The following is a 19500-nucleotide window of genomic DNA, read 5'->3' on the forward strand; positions in this document are numbered from 1 at the left end:
ATTTCGAGTTCAGTATTTTAGTTCAATAACACAAAATAGTAGGATTATTATTATTATTATAATTATAATTATTGAAGTTCTGTCAGCTAAACAGCTACAAAGATATCTCCGACTTATAAAGAAAATATTGAAAATAACTGATCATGTTTTACATCAAACGTTATATAAACAGGTTTTATCATAACTTAAGGTTTATATTTTAAGATATAAAAAGATTTATATTTTAAGATAGATTGTTTTAACATTTTAAGGTTTATTTTGGTAACACTTTACATGAATTTTTCATTTATTCATATTAGTTAAAGCATTATAATGCATCTCATTGCACTCACAATATCTGTAGCAGTGATGTCAGCTTTCAGGTTTAACAGGCTGCTGCAAACATCCAGCTGTCCGCTGAAGGCTGCCAAATGCAGCGGTGTCTGCTTTCTCTGTGAAAATGAGCTGTTCAGTTTAATATCTCTGGGTTTAAGATCATATTTTATCTGCACAGAGCTTTCAGTTCTTACCAGAGAGAGAGCATCAACACTGGCCTGATGGGTCTCCACCAGTAACCTGACGAGTTGCGCAGAGCCGCTCTGAGCACTGAGGTGCAGAGGCGTTAGGCCCAGTTTGGTTTTGGTGTTTACAAAGGCGTTATGGGCCAGCAGGATGTCCACGATGTCTTGATGACCTTGCTCTGCAGCAAGATGAATAGCGGCCTTCCCCTCCTGATGAGATTTCATATAAATCCTCAATACATTATTTTTGAAGCAGTTCTTCAGGACACAAAAAACCTACAACTGAAAGTCTCAAAATCACAAAATTATATATATATATATATATATATATATATATATATATACAGAAATTCAAAAAATTTGGGACACTGTACAAATTGTGAATAAAAATAGAATGCAATGATGTGGAAGTTTCAAATTTCATTATTTTATTCAGAATACAACACAGATGACAAATCAAATGTTTAAACTGAGAAAATGTATAATTTTTACATTTCATGGCATCAACACATCTCAAAAAAGTTGGGACAAGGCCATGTTAACCACTGTGAGGCATCCCCTCTTCTTTTTATAACAGTCTGCAAACGTCTGGGGACGGAGGAGACAAGCCGCTCAAGTTTAGGAATAGGATTGTTGTCCCATTTTTGTCTAATACAGGCTTCTAGTTGCTCAATTGTCTTAGGTCTTCTTTGTCGCATCTTCCTCTTTATGATGAGCCAAATGTTTTCTATGGGTGAAAGATCTGGACTGCATGCTGGCCATTTCAGTACCCCAATCCTTCTTCTACGCAGCCATTATGTTGTAACTGATACAGTATGTGGTCTGGCATTGTCATGTTGGAAAATGCAAGGTCTTCCCTGAAAGAGACGACGTCTGGATGGGAGCATATGTTGTTCTAGAACTTGGATATACTTTTCAGCAGCATCAATGGTGCCTTTCCAGATGTGTAAGCTGCCCATGCCACACACACTCATGCAACCCCATACCATCAGAGATGCAGGCTTCTGAACTGAGCGCTGATAACAACAACAACAACTTGGGTTGTCATTGTCCTCTTTAGTCCGGATCCAGTTTTCCAAAATGAACTTCAAATTTTGATTCATCTGACCACAGAACAGCTTTCCACTTTACCACAGTCAATTTTAAATGAGCCTTGGTCCAAAGAAAACGCCTGCGCTTTTGGATCATGTTTACATATGGCTTCTTTTTTGACCGAATGGCACGGTGGATTGTGTTCACCGACAATGTTTTCTGGAAGTATTCCTGAGCCCATGTTGTGATTTCCATAACGGTAGCATTCCTGTATGTGATGCAGTGCCATCTAAGGGCCCAAAGATCACGGGCATCCAGTATGGTTTTCCCTCCTTGACCCTTACACATAAAGATTGTTCCAGATTCTCTGAATCTTTCAATGATATTATGCACTGTAGATTATGATAACTTCAAACTCGCCGCAGCATTGGGGGAATTGGTGATCCTCTGCCCATCTTGACTTCTGAGAGACAATGCCACTCTGAGAGGCTCTTTTTACACCCAATCATGTTGCCAATTGACCTAATATGTTGCAAATTGGTCCTCTAGCTGTTCCTTATATGTACATTTAACTTTTCCGGCCTCTTATTTCTACCTGTCCCAACTTTTTTGGAATGTGTAGCTTTCATGAAATCCAAAATGAGCCAATATTTTGCATGACATTTCAAAATGTCTCACTTTCAACATTTCATACGTTATCTATATTCTATTGTGAATAAAATATGTTTATGAGATCTGTAAATTATTCCATTCCTTTTTTACTCACAATTTGAACAGTGTCCCAACTTTTTTGGAATTGGGTTTGAATATATATATAAGGGATAAGTTTGGTTCCAAAAAGCTATAAATCCATTTTGATTAATTTGAGTAAAAATGTGTTCCCTTTCAGTTGGTCACTCTCAATGTAACGTCGTCTTCGATAGACCAATCTACTTCGAGTGTAAACTAAACAAGCCAATGCACATTGGCATGCAGTTATTGCATCAAGCTGCAACTGATCACAGCGTGAGCATAAGAAGGTAGCAGGGGCAATGCATGCCAGATTTTGGCTTCGGAGCTGAGCGACAACATCGTTCTGCTCCAGTGTCTTCAAGTGAGCTACGAGTTCAATGCACTCTTGGAAGCTTCTGGTATTGGCGGTACGGCGCTTCAGTGGCGGCAATTCTGTGTCGAGTGGGTTGCGCACTTCTGGCTGCACTACCCCTTTGTTGTGCTGAAAGCAGCCAGTTCCCCTGTGCGCCTCAGCACTAAAAAAGCATTTCCCTAAAAGAGCATTTTCTCTAAACGAACTTCACCGGTGGGTCTTTATAAAGATGACGGATCGTCCTTATAAGGATGAAATTCACCTGCGTGTTTCTGGATGTTTCTGGATCACCATATGGGACCGCTTCAGCACTGGCTTCATGGCCGAGTCCTGAGGTGGTGTGGAAGTACAGCACTCACCAGGCCTAAGTTACACTGGCCTCTCGCCAGACCTTCACCTCTGGACAGGTGTGCCCCAGGAACAGGTCTCCAGGCATTCTGTGGTTTACACAGATGACTCCACCAACAGCTGGGGGGCCACGTACAATGGGCACACAGTGTTGGGGGAATGGACAGGCCCCCATCTTCATTGGCATATCAGTTGCCTAGAGTTGTTAGCAGTACGCCTTGCCTTGGACCATCTCAAAGGGCGCTTATGAGGCAAACACATGATGGTCCGAAAGGACAACACAGCAACTGTTGTGTACATCAACCAGCTAGGTGGTCTGTGCTCCTGTCGTGTGTCACAACTCGCCCGCCACCTCCTCCTTTGGAGACGGAAAGTTCTGAGGTCAGTTCGTGCCTTTCACATTCCGTGCCATTCACATTCTGGAGAGTGGTGGCTCCATCCCCAGGTGGTCCAGCTGATTTGGAGACATTTTGAAGCTGCTCAGGTAGACCTGTTTGTTCTCCAGAGACCTCTCACTGCCAGTTGTTCTACTCCCTGACCGAGTGAACATTCGGTATGGATGCACTGGCACACAGCTGGCCACGGGGCCTGCACAAGTATGTGGCCGTATTGGCCCACTCAGACCTGGTTCCCTGAACTAGTGCTCCTTGTGACACCCCCTCCCTGGCAGATTCCTCTGAGGAATCTACTGATTCAGAGATGGGGCACTCTATGGCACCCACGTCCTGACCTCTGGAAACTTCATGTCTGGTCCCTAGACAGGACGCGGAGGTTCTAGGTGACCTACTCCAAGAGGTAGTTGACGGCATCAATTCGGCGAGAGCACTGTCTATGAGACACGCTTATGCCTTGAAGTGGAACCTCATCATCGAGTGGTTTTCTTCTTGTCCAGAAGACCGCTGGAGAAGCACAATCAGGGTTGTGCTTTCCTTTTTGCAGCAAGGGTTAGAGCAAAGGATGTCTTTAAAATTTACTTTTAATCTCAGAATCGGGTTTACTGATGACATGACATGACAATCACATGCGATTTATCGTGAAGCCCTTGTTTATTGATCACAAAGTACAAAGTAGATGAGGAAAACTAGGATGCCAAGTTTATTTAAAGAGCTGCCATTACTGTCTAGAGTGCAGGGAATGCTGCACTGTGATTGGTTGAGCGGATATATCACATTCTGCAGAGAAGGGAGACTGGCGTTTGTCGCCGTTTACTCCCTTTTTTTCCAAACATGACCTAATAACTCTGCGAATATTGCATTTTGCGTAAAATAAAAAAATTACTTTTCAATACTGACCAGATACAATACTGATCTTGGCGTAAATTCAAAGTTTTTTAACATTTATAACGTTTTGTAACGAAACTCTTGACTCTTGAAAATGTTTCTAGCAAATTAATACTGTTACTATGTTACAAGTTACTTGGAGTAGCATGTATATGCCATGGTAAATACAGCAATTACTATAAAATAACTCTATTCCATATTACAGTATTACAATAATTACATATTTTATATGAAACTTTATTAATTTATTATAGCATTAAAATCTTATAATATTTTTATTATAATTAAATTAATATGGTATATTATTATTAGTAGTATCGGGGTACTGTCAGCTACAAAGAATTAGTTCTAACTAAAATATTTAAAAAAAATTATTTTCATTTTAGTAAAAAATACAGCTGTTCATGTTTTTTTCCCCTCCATGTTATTTAACAGTACATTAACCAACGTTAACAGAAAAAAAAGTATGTAAAAACAATGTAAAAAGTTTAATTCACATTAAATAGATTAATAAATGCTTTAAGCATGTTAAAATAAGAAATGTATAAATAAAAAAAAGACATATAATCAAATAAATGAGAAAAAATAAATAAAAGCTAAACAGAAATGTAAAAAACGTAAGGTAAAGTTAATTCATAAAAACTAATTCATAACAGTAAATAAATAGCACTGATCCAAACGCATCAGAAATAATCTGCTTCAGTAATTAATCGTCTCTCTAACCTCATCAAACACATCCACTCTGGCATTGTTCTGCAGCAGGATCTTCACGACCTCTGTGTGACCCTGCTCTGCAGCCAACAGCAGCGGTGACCAGCCGTTCTGTACGACACATATGAACACAGACCAACAATTAAACACACACACAGACACACACTTACACACTAATGGTCCAAACTGCTTACAGTGGAGCTGTAATATAATATGTATGCATCATATTTAAAATAAAATAAAAATATTGGATGAAATATATCGTAAATAAAATTAGATGTGTTGCCCTGGCAACTAACTGAAATAACTTAAAAGTTAAGCACTAAAATGACTAACTGGAAATAAACTTAACTATGAGTAAAGCAAAAATAAAACGAAACCTAAAAATAGATAAAATAAAAATGATTTAAACTTAAATAGTATTTTAAAAAATACATTAAAAAAAACAACATAAAACTATTAAAAACATTTTTGGTAAAACTAAATAAAATAGAATACTAATATTAGATGAAAACTAAATAAATTAGATGTGTTGCCTTGGTAACTAACTGAAATAATGTTAAGTTGAAGCACTACAATTACTAACTGGAAATAAATGACTAAAATGGAAATAAAACTAAAATATAAAAATTTAATAAAAACATAATAAAAACCTAAAAATACATTTAAAAATATTTTTTATTTTTTTCATAAATTTTTTTTTGACAAAAGCACATAAGAAAACTAAAATGTAACATGAAAATCTAAGATAAAACCTAATTAAAAAATAATAATAACTATAATAGTTTAAAACTATATTACAAAATGAAACCCTGTTTGGGGGAAAGAAAACATTTGAGTCTATTCAGTGTCAGATCACTCCGAGATCTTTCTGAGATGTGAGCCAGATTCATTGTTGATTTGTACCTTGGCGTGTTTGTTGATGGCGGTCTGGAGCTGGTTGGAGGGGACGTTACTGAGCATCTCCTGAAGAACGGCAGTGTTTCCCACCCTGGCGTTGTAATGAAGAGGTGTCTCTTCACTCTGAACAAACAACAGGTTCACAATACCAGTTTTAAGTGAAAATGTCTGTGGTTAAACAGCATAAGACCCACCTGTCGGGTGACAGCGGTGACGTCAGCATGATGCTCCATCAGGATCTTAATGATGCAGGTGTCCTCGTCCACCTGATGCACAGCGTCGCTCCTGAGCTCGGCTGCCAGGTGCAGTGACGTCTCGCCCTTCTGCAGGGGGCACCAAACACAACAAAATCATGCTGGGCTTAATTTGTCTCTAGTGCTTTTGTAGTTAATCATGTCGTTCTCTTTGATCTGTGAGTCTAACCTGGTTCCCTTCACGCACACAGAGCTCTGCCTCCTGACTGCTTCTTTCATTGCTCAGAGAGTTTAAAATCTCCTCCACCACGTGAGCGTGACAGTGACGCACCGCAACGTGGAGAGGGTTTTCACCAACCTTCACAAAAATAATACTACAGATTCAGACTTAGATAATATAGATATAGAATTCCAAAAAGTTAATCCAAGTGACTGCAAAGTCAAACTAAATTAGATCACCTACAAGAGAAGACAAAAATTGTGAAAATCCAAATAAATAAATAAATCGTACTCGGTTACTAAACGTAACCTAGGTTCTCTCTAGAAGAGCGAACGAGTACTGCGTCTTAGCTAAGACGCTACGGGAAAAGTCTCTTTTCACGAAATACTGAAGCAAAAAATTATCCTTAATTTTGTATTTTTGTAAAGCGCATTTGCAGCAGTACACAGCCATAGGCGAGACGGCTCGTTCGCTCATTGGCTTGTTCTGCGGCAACTGCACAGCCTATCGAGCGCAGGCTGATGCAACATCAGACCAATAAGGGCGCTTCGTGCCCTTCTTGCCACTTCCCGCCGAAACGCGTGTGGCCCAACCTATAAAAGGAGCTCGAAAAGGCTGACTCACCTGATTTATTTCATCGCCGAAGCGAACCAGAGTGAATCGTACACACGGCAGAGAACGCAGTACTCGTTCGCTCTTCTAGAGAGAACCGAGGTTACGTTTGGTTACCGAGTACGTTCTCTTACGAGAGCTCTCTCGTACTGCGTCTTAGCTAAGACGCTACGGGAACCCAATGTAAAACGCTGTGCGTGCAGGGATCACACACCAATAAACCTGAAGCAACGCCCAGGATTTACAGTGCACAGTCACTTGAGGGACTCACAGAGAGTCCAGGACAGGAAGGGGGGAAGCCCTCCGTCCCATATCTAGCAACATCCGTAGATGCGACAATATGACATCACACAGCCGAGGCAAGGCCTGACCAATGTGGCAATGCGGGTCTTACGCAATACTGCCCATATAACAGTCAGCAGCACATAACGCTCACGAACTCAGAATTCCCCTCAGGGCCCTGATTCGACTATACCGACAGCAGCCTTGCTTGCAAGGCGGGAACCTCCAGGTTATAGAACCTGATAAATGTAGACGGCGAGGCCCAACCTGCCGCCATACATATATCCTGCAAGGAGATCCCAGTAGACCACGCCCACGACGAGGCGACGCTCCTTGTGGAGTGTGCTCTGACGCCCAGCGGGCACTGAAGGCCCCTGGAAGCGTAAGCTAACGTTATGGCATCAACTATCCATCTGGATAGAGTCTGTCTCGAAACAGCCATTCCCTTGGAACGTCCACCGAATGAGACAAACAGCTGCTCCGTCTGCCGAAAGGCAGCAGAGCGAGACACATAAGCTCTTAAAACCCTGACAGGGCAAAGAAGACTCGAGTCTCTATCCTCTCCTGACACCGGCAGGGCAGACAGGGCAATAACCTGAGCCCGAAACGGCGTGTTGAGGGATTTCGGCACATAACCGTGCCTAGGTTTGAGTATGACCTTTGAGTCATTAGGCCCAAACTCCAAGCACGACTGGCTCACCGAGAGCGCGTGCAGATCACCCACATGCTTCACTGAAGCGAGAGCCAACAAGAATACTGTCTTGAACGACAGATGCTGAAGGCTAACTGATTGGATAGGCTCAAAAGGGGGACCCTTCATGGCCTCCAAAACCGCCGCGAGGTCCCACATAGGGACTGACGGAGGTCTGGGAGGATTCAGCCTCCTAGCTCCTCTAAGGAACCGGATGACCAAATCATTCCTTCCTATTGACTGACCGAGCGCTGTTTCAGAAAACGCTGCGATGGCCGCCACATAAACTTTGAGCGTGGATGGGGCTCTGCCCTTATCCAACAGCTCCTGTAGGAAGGAGAGAACCTCCGTCACCTCACAACTAAGGGGTGAACATCCTCGAGCTGTGCACCAGCTGGAGAACACCGACCACTTCGAGGCATACAGACGTCGTGTCGACGGAGCTCTAGCCTGAGTGATGGTATTTAGCACTCCAACTGCGAGATCAGCGGGTAACCGTTGAGCGCCCACACATGGAGGGACCACAACTCCGGTTGAGGGTGCCAAATCGAACCCCTGGCCTGCGAGAGGAGATCCCTCCTCAACGGTACTGGCCATGGGGCGACATCTGCTAACTGCATCAAATCTGGGAACCATGGTTGGTTCTTCCAAAGAGGTGCTACAAGCAGTATTGAACATCTCGTTTCTCTCACCCGTTCCATCACCTGCGGAAGGAGGGAGACGGGAGGGAAAGCATAAAGCGGGCAGCACGGCCATTTCCGTGACAGCGCGCTTTCGTTCTTGGAAAAGAACGCGGGGCAGTGAGCGTTTTCGTGGGACGCGAAGAGGTCCACCTCCGGCCTGCCAAATCTCTCCCACAACAGCCGGACTGTTTGCGGGTGTAGAGACCATTCGCCCGTAGGAACATTGCCTCTGGACAGCCTGTCTGGACCCAGATTCTGTAGCCCAGGCACATGCACTGCCCTCAGCGAACTCACGTTGCGCTGAGCCCAAACCAGGAGGCGTTCTGCCAGCCTGTACAGGTTTCGGGACCCGAGACCACCCTGGCGATTTATATAGGACACCACAGACATGTTGTCCGAACGGACCAAGACGTGGTGGTCCTTGATTTGGGGACAAAAGCGCCTCAGCGCGTTCTCCACTGCCAGCATTTCCAGACAGTTGATATGATGGAGCTTTTCCCGTTCTGACCACAGGCCAAAAGACGGTCTGCCCTCGAGCAGCGCTCCCCATCCCAAAGTGGAGGCGTCCGTCGACACCATCTTCACATTCGGGGAAGTCCCCAGGCTTACACCTGATCGGTACCAGCCATTTGCTGTCCAGGGTGTCAGGGCTGTGACACAGCTCTGATTGACCTTGAGACGCAGCCGGCCAGACACCCACGCTCTGCGCGGCACCCGCGCCTTCAGCCAGAGCTGCAGGGGGCGCATGCGGAGCAGGCCCAGCTGCAGAGCCGGAGATGCTGAGGCCATGAGGCCCAACATCTTCTGACAGTGCTTGAGCGACACGGTCGCGCCGCAGCGGAAAGAACTCGCTGCGCGCTGAATGCCCAACACGCGCTGTGGTGACAGCCGCGCCGTCATGGAACACGAGTTCAGAACTATCCCCAAAAACAAAAACCCGTCCCATGGCCTGTGCAGCGGACTTAGCAGCGCGGAGGGAGAGAACCGAAGCACTCCTCAGATCTGCGAGACAGATTGCTTCAGGTCCCATCTCATCGAGCTTGCGGAGGAGATCGCCCTGGAAAATCTGCAGCGTGGCCATGGTGTGCAGCGCAGACGCAGCCTGCCCAGCAGCAGAGAAGATCCGTGCGAGCAGCGATGACGTCATGCGGCAGGCTTTGGATGGCAACGCCGCCTTAGTCCGCCGTCCAGCAGAGGGCGGGCAAAGGTGCGCTGCTATATCCTGTTCCACCGGCGGAAGTGACAGGTAGCCTCTGTTTTTAGCACTGTCCAGTGTGGAGAATGCTGGTGAAACAGATGAACGGACTCTCGCCGAAAATGGAGCGTTCCAAGCTTTTGCCACTTCTTCGTGTAGCTCAGGAAGAAAGGGGGCGTGCTTTGAGCTTGGAGAAAAACGCTCATCCGGGAGAAAGCTACCATCCAGCCGGGAACGACAAGGGGGGCGCTGGTGCAGACCACTCGAGGCCAAGGCTCGCCGCGGCCAGCGCGAGCACTCGCATCAGCTCCTTATCGATATCCGCCCGTCTGCTGGGCCTCTGAGCAGAGGGCGTGAGATCCATGGAGCTCGCCCAACCCTCACTGCCCGAAGCAAGCAGAGAGCAGGTGTCCTCTTCCTCCGACGGGGGCCTGAGATCCACTTCCTCAGATGACGCGTCGGCAGACAGCGGACGCTGACCATCGGGAAGCGATGCAGGGGAGGCCGGCGAAGCGGAGCGGAGCTTCGCTGAGCGGGGCTCTGCACGAGCCGCACGAGGGCATCTTTAAAAAGACGCAGCTCTTTTTGTGAGTGTGCGTCGCAGGGTGAACACACACAGGATATAAAGATGTAAGGATACAAAGGATATAGGCGCCGGACAGCGCAGCAGGAACGGCAGTGGAAGGCGGCGAAGCCAGCAGCTTCAGAATGGCTCGTCCCGCTGATATGCTTCTCAGACGGCGCTTGCTTCCTCCGTGATCCAGCGATGCGTGAGCTTCGCTGAAGAGATGAAAAATCAGGTGAGTCAGCCTTTTCGAGCTCCTTTTATAGGTTGGGCCACACCCGTTTCGGCGGGAAGCCGAAGTTTTTATTGGTCTGATGTTGCATCAGCCTGCGCTCGATAGGCTGTGCAGTTGCCGCAGAACAAGCCAATGAGCGAACGAGCCGTCTCGCCTATGGCTGTGTACTGCTGCAAATGCGCTTTACAAAAATACAAAATTAAGGAGAATTTTTTGCTTCAGTATTTCGTGAAAAGAGACTTTTCCCGTAGCGTCTTAGCTAAGATGCAGTACGAGAGAGCTCTCGTAAGAGAACTTATAGTAGGGCTTAAAAAATTGGGGGTCAAATTAAAAATAAAAAGCAAAACATACAGAATAGAACACACACACACACACACACACACACACAAAACTAAAATATCTTATAAAATATCTAAATAGCTTTCAAACAGGACATTTTAAATAAATAAATGATTAAATAAAAAAATAATGAATCTTTGTATGTAAATTTTTAAAGTTGGGGTTTGAACAAAAAAAAATACATAAATAATAATAATAAAAAAAAAATCTAAATATCAAAAACTTTTGACGAGGACATTTTATAAAATAAATATATAAACAAATAAAAATATAAATTTTAGTATGCCTTTTTTTTAAAGTGGGGGTTGAATTAATACATATGAATATAAACAAAATATACAGGATACAATAAAACATCTAAAATATCAAAGTTGGGAGCATAATTAATCAATATTAAAGAATACAATAAAAAAAACGGAATTTTTTTAAATAAATATATAAATACATTTTAGTATGTCTTTTTTAAAGTTGGGGTTAACTTAATAAATATAAACAAAATACAAAGAATGAATTACAAAAAACAAAATACAGTACATTTTTAAATTCATACATATTTTTATATAGTCATCATTTACTCACCCTCATGTCATTTCAAACCTGTATGATTTGCTTTCTTAACATAAAATAAAATATTTTGAAGATTTCTAGTAATCAATCAGTTGGTAGTTCCCAGTGAGTTCCATAGTATTTATTTTCCTACTATGGAAGTCAATGGTAACCATCAACTGTTTGATTACAGTTTTTAGTTTTTAAGGAACATGTGTGTTATAACATTAGTTAATGCAATTGTTAACATAAACAAATTTGGACAGCACTTTTCCAGCATTTATTAATCTTGTTTAATGTTACTTTTTTTTACATATTCTAACACATTTTTAACATTAAAAACTGCAAAAGTTAACATTAGTTCATGCATAAAATAATACAAAATAAATAATAAATAATAATAAAATCGTATAATTTCTTTCACTTTAAAATACAGTATTTCTCCAGGGCTAATGTTTAATAAAGTACCTTAGATTTCCAGGTCACGTCTCCGCCCTCCTGAATCAGCGCTCGTATCATCTGCAGAGCACCGTGACGTGCGGCTACATGCATAGCGCTCTCTCCATTCTGAGCAGAGAGGAAAATTCTGTTTTGAAGGGATACTCCACCCCAAGATGAAAATTTTGTCATCAGTCACTTACTCCCATAATGTTCCAAACCCATAAAAGCTTTGTTCATCTTGGAACACAATTTAAGATATTTTGGATGAAAACCGGGAGGCTTGTGTCTGGCCCTTTGACTGCCAAGTAACTTACACTGTTAGGTTCCACAAAGTAGTCAGTATAGTCCTTCTGCCATCAGTGGTTCAATCTGAATTTTATGAAGCGACAAGAATACTTTTTGTACATAAAGAAAACAAAAATAATTTTTTAAAATTATAACAAAAATTTATTCAACAATTTGTCTCCTCTGGATAATTATAATCTGAGCTGAATACAAGCAGTGTACACTCTTCTGTGTCAGAGGAGATAAATTGTTGAATAAAGTCTTTTTTTTAATATACAAAAAGTATTCTTGTCACTTCATAAAATTCAGATTGAACCACTGATGACAAATGGACTGTTCTGATGATGTCTTTCATACTTTTCTGGACCTTGACAGTATAAGTTACTTGGCAGTCAATGGGATAGACACAAGCCCAGACACAAGGTCGAGGCTGGTCGAGTAATTGGAAATGAGCGAAACCTGCGCCACTCACCGGACTCGAATGTAACAATATAAAACGTTTGTAGTACGGGAAGAAGAGGCGGGAACCGGCAAACATTTAAATCAAACTTTAATAACAGAATAAACACAAAACAGAGTGACATCCCCTTGCGGACGACTGCCGCGCACAAACAAAACCAAAACACAAAATAAAACCCAGGCTTGGTTGTCTCTCGTCCTTTACTGTCGTAACTCCTCTTTTTATCCTTACAGAGCTCCTCCATGGGACTCAAGACTGGTGAGAGGTGCAGGTGTCGCTCATTTCCAATTACTCCACTGGCCCCGCCCCACTCATTACAGTAATTAATTACAAAATTTTCATTTTGGGGTGGAGTAACCCTTAAATGTCTCTGTTAACACAGTGAAGCTGTGACACTCCTCTTCTGACTGACCTCCTGCTCTGCGTTCACATCGGCTCCGCTCTTCAGAAGCAATTCAGCCACCTGTTCACCTTCCTTCACTCTGGCTGCGATGTGCAGAGGGGTTTCCCTCGCCTTTATAAAAGATACACACATGAACCAATGGTTTCCTTTCATTCGTTGTAAAATTTTATAAACTCATAAATCATCCTGGAGTCTTTTTACACTATACTGGACCTGAAATCAAAGCTTCTTACTGCAAAAAACTTTCAAACGTTTTCCTTTTGTGTTCCATAGAATATATAAAAACATGCATGGGCGAAAATAATTATTATATAACATTTTATAATAAGCTTCTATCTGTTAATAATGAACGACTGTTCTAAAGTGTATATTAATTTCAGTTAATGTTAATTTCAATATTTACTAATAACAGTATTATTTTAGTATCATTGATATACTATAATGGTTTTATTAATATTTTTAATTAGCTTTTATTTTTATATTTTCTGTTTTAATTTAAATTTTGTATTGTTTTAGTCATTTTGTTTTATGCTTGTTATTTTATTTTTATTATTATTCAATTTTCAGTTTAGTTTTAGTAATTAGTATTAAAAAATTTAATTTAGTATTAAACATATTAGTTTATGAATGTATGTGTTTATAATTTTTTCAATTTCAGTTGTAGTTATTTTAGTAAAATCAATAAGAAATGTTGCTTTGTTAACTATCTGAAATAAAATAATTAGTATTATTAATTTTTTAATTATATTTTATTTCAGTCAATGTTTATTTTATTTAATGTAACAATAATAGTTTTTATGGTTTTGTTTTTCGGTTTCATATATTTTCTTCATGTCGCTATACAAAATTACATATAATTAATTACAATATAGATTGTAAATATATTTAAAAGTTATTTTGGTTTCAGTTTCAGTTATTTTAGTAGTTAAACAAAATTAACCTGAGAAATGCTGTATTGGCATGAATAATACATTCTTAAAATTAAAAGGTTTTTTTTTGTTAATATTTTTTTAATAGATCTGAGCTAATGCAAACTAACAATATTGTAAAGCATTACTTCTATTTCTTTAAAGCTAGTTAAGATGATGCTTTTAAATAACACCTCACTGAAGTCTGATGGAAATGTCTTCATGATAAATCAGATTTTCTTACCTTTCCTCCTCTGAGCTGCACATTTGCTCCGAAACCCAGCAGCATCTGCACCACCTCCGGCTTGCAGTTTTCCACCGCGATGTGAAGTGCCGTCTGTCCGTCTTTAGCCATGCCATCCACAGGTGCTCCCTTCTGGATCAGAGCATGCACTACAGCCGTGTGGCCTCTCTTAGCCGCGGCGTGAAGACATAATGCCCCTGACTGCATAACATCACACAACATCCAACAGTGCACAAAATAGTTTGTTCAAAATAGTTTCATCTGGATCAAAATTATCTGAAGTCCTATAATGCAAGGAATTCAGTTTACTGCAAAATACATCATGCATTGAATTTGATTCTTATAGTGCAAAAATATAATGCAAAAATATGTAATGCAACTAAAGTGACAGATAATGAGAATTTTTCAAAGCAGCATCGGATTGGATCACTCTGATCCATAAACACTTTTATCAAATGACAAAATCTGGACTATAAGAGCTCACATATCATGGGTCCACATATCAAATTACAAATTACTAGCTATATAATGAACAACAGGCAGAACAGTCAGCATTAGATCACTTTAAATGTTTTTATAAGAGACAGAAACACCACAATAAATAATAAAACCATCACTTTCTATTTTCTATTTCTCATCGGACCCACAACGAATAAATAAAAATGACAAATATACATGCAATAAGGATGCAACTGACTTTTCACAGGGAGTTTGACTGGCAGGCAATTGCACCAACCATATCATTGAATCTGCCGTTTTGTCCAACAAACAAACCAGACAGAAGAGTAGATTCCTTTGAACTTCCAACTTCCTTGATCAATAATATAAAACATGCAAGCATGTGATCATAGTTAATAATTAAGGTAGGTAGCTGAAAACAATATTTTAGGTGAGCTGTTTAACCTTTATGGTCTGCTTGGGGTCTCTGAGGTCTATTGGGTCTTTTTTCAAAACATCTGTCCTGATCTTCCATTCGAAGCTTCAAACGCCATCAATCACATTTCGATACAAGCATCGGCACTCTGTGTGATACAATAGTGCTTTGAAAACTGCATTGTAACCACTGTATCAACCGTCCCATCACTATTCTTCTTCATCATTTGTTTGTGAGCAGAGTAGCGTGACAAGTATCTGCAAAATTTTAGTTATTTTACCAAAATAAGAGGGATCGAACAAAATGCATGTTATTTTTTATTTAGTACCGACCTGAATAAGATATTTCACATTAAAGATGGTTACACATAGTCCAGAAGACAAAATAATGGTTCCCTTTCAGTCGGTCACTCTCGAAGCCACGTCGGTGACCGACGAATATGGGATATCGATTCGATAGACCAATCTACTTCGAGTGTAAACTAAACGAGCCAATGCACATTGGCATGCAATTATTGCATCTAGCTGCCGCTGATCACTGCGTGAGTATAAGAGGGCAGCAGGTGCAATGCATACCAGCTTTTCGCTTCGGAGCCGAGCGTTAGTATCGCTCTGCTCAACTGTGTCTGCTGTGAACTACGAGTTCAGCACGCTCTCGGAAGCTTCGTGTGTTGGCGAGACGGCGCTTCAGCGGCGGTCGTTCCTGTGTCGAGCGGATTGCACACTTCAGGCTGCACTACCCCTGTCGTGTTACAAACGGCCAATTCCCCTGTGCGCCTCAGCACTAAAAGAGCATTTCCTAAAGAGCAAATTTCTCTAAAAGAGCTTCACGGGTGCGTCTTTGTAAAGACGACGGATCGTCCTTCTAAGGATGCCGTTTCACCCGTGCGTTTCTGGGTGCGGTCGTTACCTGGCAACGGGTGATGGTCACGATCGCTGCCTCACATGTCTGGGCGTCGAGCACGCTGAGGTGGCTTTCGTGGATGAGTCATGTTACGGGTACGGCTGTGGTTCTGCTGGTCCCGCTTGTACGGTTTTTAAGCGCCTGGTCAGCGCTACCCAGCCCGTCTCGCTGGCCTCTGCGAACCATCAGCCTCGGCTATGCGATTCAGATCGCCCGACATCCCCCCAAGCTCTGCGGTGTCCGCTTCACTACAGTGAAAGCGTCCGATGCCCCTGTCGCGGAGATCGCAGTCCTACTAGCGAAGGGCGCGATAGAGCCGGTCCCTCCAGCCGATATGAGGACGGGGTTTTACAGCCCATACTTCATTGTACCCAAGAAAGGCGGTGGGTAACGACCGATCTTGGATCTGCGAGTTTTGAATCAGGCCCTCCATCGGCTACCATTCAAAATGTTGACACAGAAACGCATTTTCGGGTGCGTCCGTCCCCAAGATTGGTTTGCAGCGATCAACCTGAAGGACATGTACTTTCAGGTGTCCATCCTTCCGCGCCACAGACCTTTTCTGCAGTTTGCGTTCGAAGGACTGGCATATCAGTACAAGGTCCTGCCCTGCGGGCTGTCCCGGTCTCCCCGTGTCTTTACGAAAGTCACAGAGGCAGCTCTCGTTCCTCTCAGAGAGCAGGGTGTTCGCATTCTCGACTACTTAGACGATTGGCTGATACTAGCACAGTCTCGAGATCAGTTGTGCGAGCACAGGGATGTGGTGCTCCGGCACCTGAGCCTGTTGGGCCTTCAGATCAGCTTGGAAAAGAGCAAACTCCCGTGGCAGAGGATCTCTTTTCTCGATATGGAGTTGGATTCGGTCGATCAGACAGCACACCTCACAGAGGAACGTGCGCGGTCAGTGCTAGCCTGCTTGAATACGTTCAAGAGCAGGACAGCAGACCCACTGAAACTCTTTCAGAGGCTCCTGGGGCATATGGCGGCCGCGGCGGCACTTACACCGCTTGGCCTATTACATATGAGACCGCTCCAGCACTGGCTTTATGGCCGAGTCCCGAGGTGGGCGTGGAAGCGTGGCACTCACCGGGTCCAAGTTACACCGGCCTGTCGCCAAACCCTCACTCCGTGGTCAGATCTTGCATTTCTCCGGGCATGGGTGCCCTTAGAGCAGATCTCCAGGCATGCTGTGGTTTACACGGATGCCTCCACCACCGACTGAGGGGCCACGTACAACGGGCATGCAGTCTCAGGGGTTTGGACTGGCCCGCAGCTGCAGTGGCACATCAATTGCCTAGAGTTGCTAGCAGTACACCTTGCCTTGAACCGTCTCAAAGGTCTCTTATGAGGCAAGCATGTGCTGGTCCGAACGGACAACACTGCGACCATTGCGTACATCAACTGACAAGGTGGTCTGCGCTCCCGTCGCATGTCGCAACTCGCTCGCCACCTCCTCCTTTGGAGTCAGAAGGTTCTGAGGTCACTTCGTGCCGTTCACATTTCAGGCCTGCTCAATCGTACAGCCGACGAGCTGTCTCGAGCAATGCTCCCGGGAGAATGGCGACTCCATCCCTTGACGGTCCAGCTGATTTGGAGACGTTCGGAGCCGCTCAGGTAGACCTGTTTGCTTCTCCAGAGACCACTCACTGCCAGTTGTTCTACTCCCTGACCGAGGGAACTCTCGGCACGGACGCACTGGCACACAGCTGGCCACGGGACCTATGCAAGTATGTGTTTCCCCAAGTGAGCCTTCTCGCACAGACACTGTGCAAAGTCCAGGAGGACAAGGAGCAAGTCTTGGCGCCGTATTGGCCCACGTGGACCTGGTTCCCCGAACTAGTGCTCCTTGCGACAGCACCTCCTTGGCCAATTCCTCTGACGAAGGATCTACTGACTCAGAGATGGGGCACCATTTGGCACCCGCTTCCAGACCTTTGGAAACTCCATGTCTGGTCCCTGGATGGGACGCGGAGGTTCTAGGTCACCTACCTCAAGAGGTAGTGAACACCATCACTTCGGCGAGAGCACCGTCTACGAGACACGCTTATGCCTTGAAGTGGAACCTGTTCGTTGAGTGGTGTTCTTCTCGCTGAGAAGACCCCCGAAGATGCCCGATTGCGGTCGTGCTATCCTTTCTGCAGCAAGGGTTGGAGCGAAGGCTGTCTCCCTCCATCCTCAAAGTCCAGGTTGCCTCTATTGTTGCGTACCATGACCCCGTGAATGGGAAGTCTCTGGGTAAGCATGATCTCATCGTCAGGTTCCTTAGAGGGAACAGGAGGTTAAATCCTTCCCGGCCCCCCTGTATACCCTCTTGGGACCTGTCTCTAGTGCTTAAATTACTACAGCAGGGCCCATTCGAGCCTTTGCATTCAGTTGAGCTAAATTTTCTTTCATTAAAAAACTCTGCTCCTGCTTGCACTGGCCTCCATCAAGAGGGTAGGGGACCTGCATGCATTTTCGGTCGACGATTCGTACAGTTCGGGCCGGCTGACTCCCAGGTAATCCTGAGGCCCCGGCCGGGCTACGTGCCCAAGGTTCCCACTACACCCTTCAAAGACCAAGTGGTGAACCTGCAAGCGCTGCCCCTGGAGGAGGCAGACCCAGCCCTGGCTTTGCTTTGTCCCGTCCGAGCATTAAGGTGCTACGTAGACCGGACACAAAGCTTCAGGACCTCAGACCAGCTCTTTGTCTGTTACGGAGGCCGGCAGAAGGGGAGTGCCGTCTCTAAGCAGAGGATGGCCCACTGGATTGTGGATGCCATAACCCTGGCTTATCAGGCTCAGGGTGTGCCCTGCCCATTCAGGTTACGAGTTCACTCAACTAGAAGTGTTGCATCCTCCTGGGCGCTGGCTCGTGGCGCCTCGCTGACAGATATTTGTAGAGCTGCGGGTTGGGCGACCCCTAACACGTTTGCTAGGTTCTATTGCATTCGTGTAGAGCCGGTTTCCTCCTGTGTTCTCACCTCAAACGGGTAGTGGCACTGAGAGGCCCCGGTTAGTGTCGGCTTGCTTAAACCACTCCAGAGTGTCCGTACTGTAGACCCTGTTGAGATCCTCCATCACCCTAAGCAGCTGGACGCAGCGGAACGTCTGGCGCCAGGCCTTCATGATGAATCCGTGAGAACCATGGAAGGGTGGGTTCCATATTGAGACCTAAGCGGTACTCATATGTGTATAGTCCACAGTATAGCCTAAGAGCCTGTGTTTCCCCGGCAGACTTCTGCCTTCCCAAGAGGGTTTTAATAACTTCAAATTTCTCCTTATACTCCTAAACGGATGCTATATGTGTATTTGTCTCCGAGACCTCCTTCAGGAAGGATGGGGCTTCCGCAGCGTCCCGGCTCCAAGCGGACCGGGTACGTTTTCCCAGTGTTATCCAATCTCACCCAGTGAGGTAGTGCTTTGACAACGGTGAGTGGAGCTACTTGTTCTGAGCCCCGGCCTACACCTAATAGCGGTGCAGGCGGCTCGCACAGGGCACTGGAAGGGGCAGCACCCATGGCGCTTTGATAGGGATCCCATATTCGTCGGTCACCGACGTGGCGTCGAGAGTGACCGACTGAAAG

At 44.2% G+C, this 19500-nt stretch overlaps 1 protein-coding gene across 1 annotated transcript in view; it reads right to left on the reverse strand.

Annotated features, from left to right (window-relative positions):
- LOC132103914 (serine/threonine-protein phosphatase 6 regulatory ankyrin repeat subunit B-like) overlaps positions 1–19500 on the reverse strand; it is a 72712-nt gene that overhangs the window by 29169 nt on the left and 24043 nt on the right. Inside the window, exons 10-18 of the mRNA XM_059508992.1 lie at positions 14159–14359; positions 13016–13117; positions 11886–11984; positions 6279–6407; positions 6050–6178; positions 5862–5978; positions 4968–5066; positions 510–710; positions 333–431 (exon numbers count right to left, since the gene is read on the reverse strand). Coding sequence (XP_059364975.1) covers positions 333–431; positions 510–710; positions 4968–5066; positions 5862–5978; positions 6050–6178; positions 6279–6407; positions 11886–11984; positions 13016–13117; positions 14159–14359 — 1176 coding nt within the window. The remainder of the gene's footprint in view (positions 1–332; positions 432–509; positions 711–4967; positions 5067–5861; positions 5979–6049; positions 6179–6278; positions 6408–11885; positions 11985–13015; positions 13118–14158; positions 14360–19500) is intronic.

This window comes from Carassius carassius, chromosome 25 (assembly GCF_963082965.1).
Source record: "Carassius carassius chromosome 25, fCarCar2.1, whole genome shotgun sequence".
In the NCBI taxonomy this organism is placed as follows: Eukaryota; Metazoa; Chordata; class Actinopteri; order Cypriniformes; family Cyprinidae; genus Carassius; species Carassius carassius.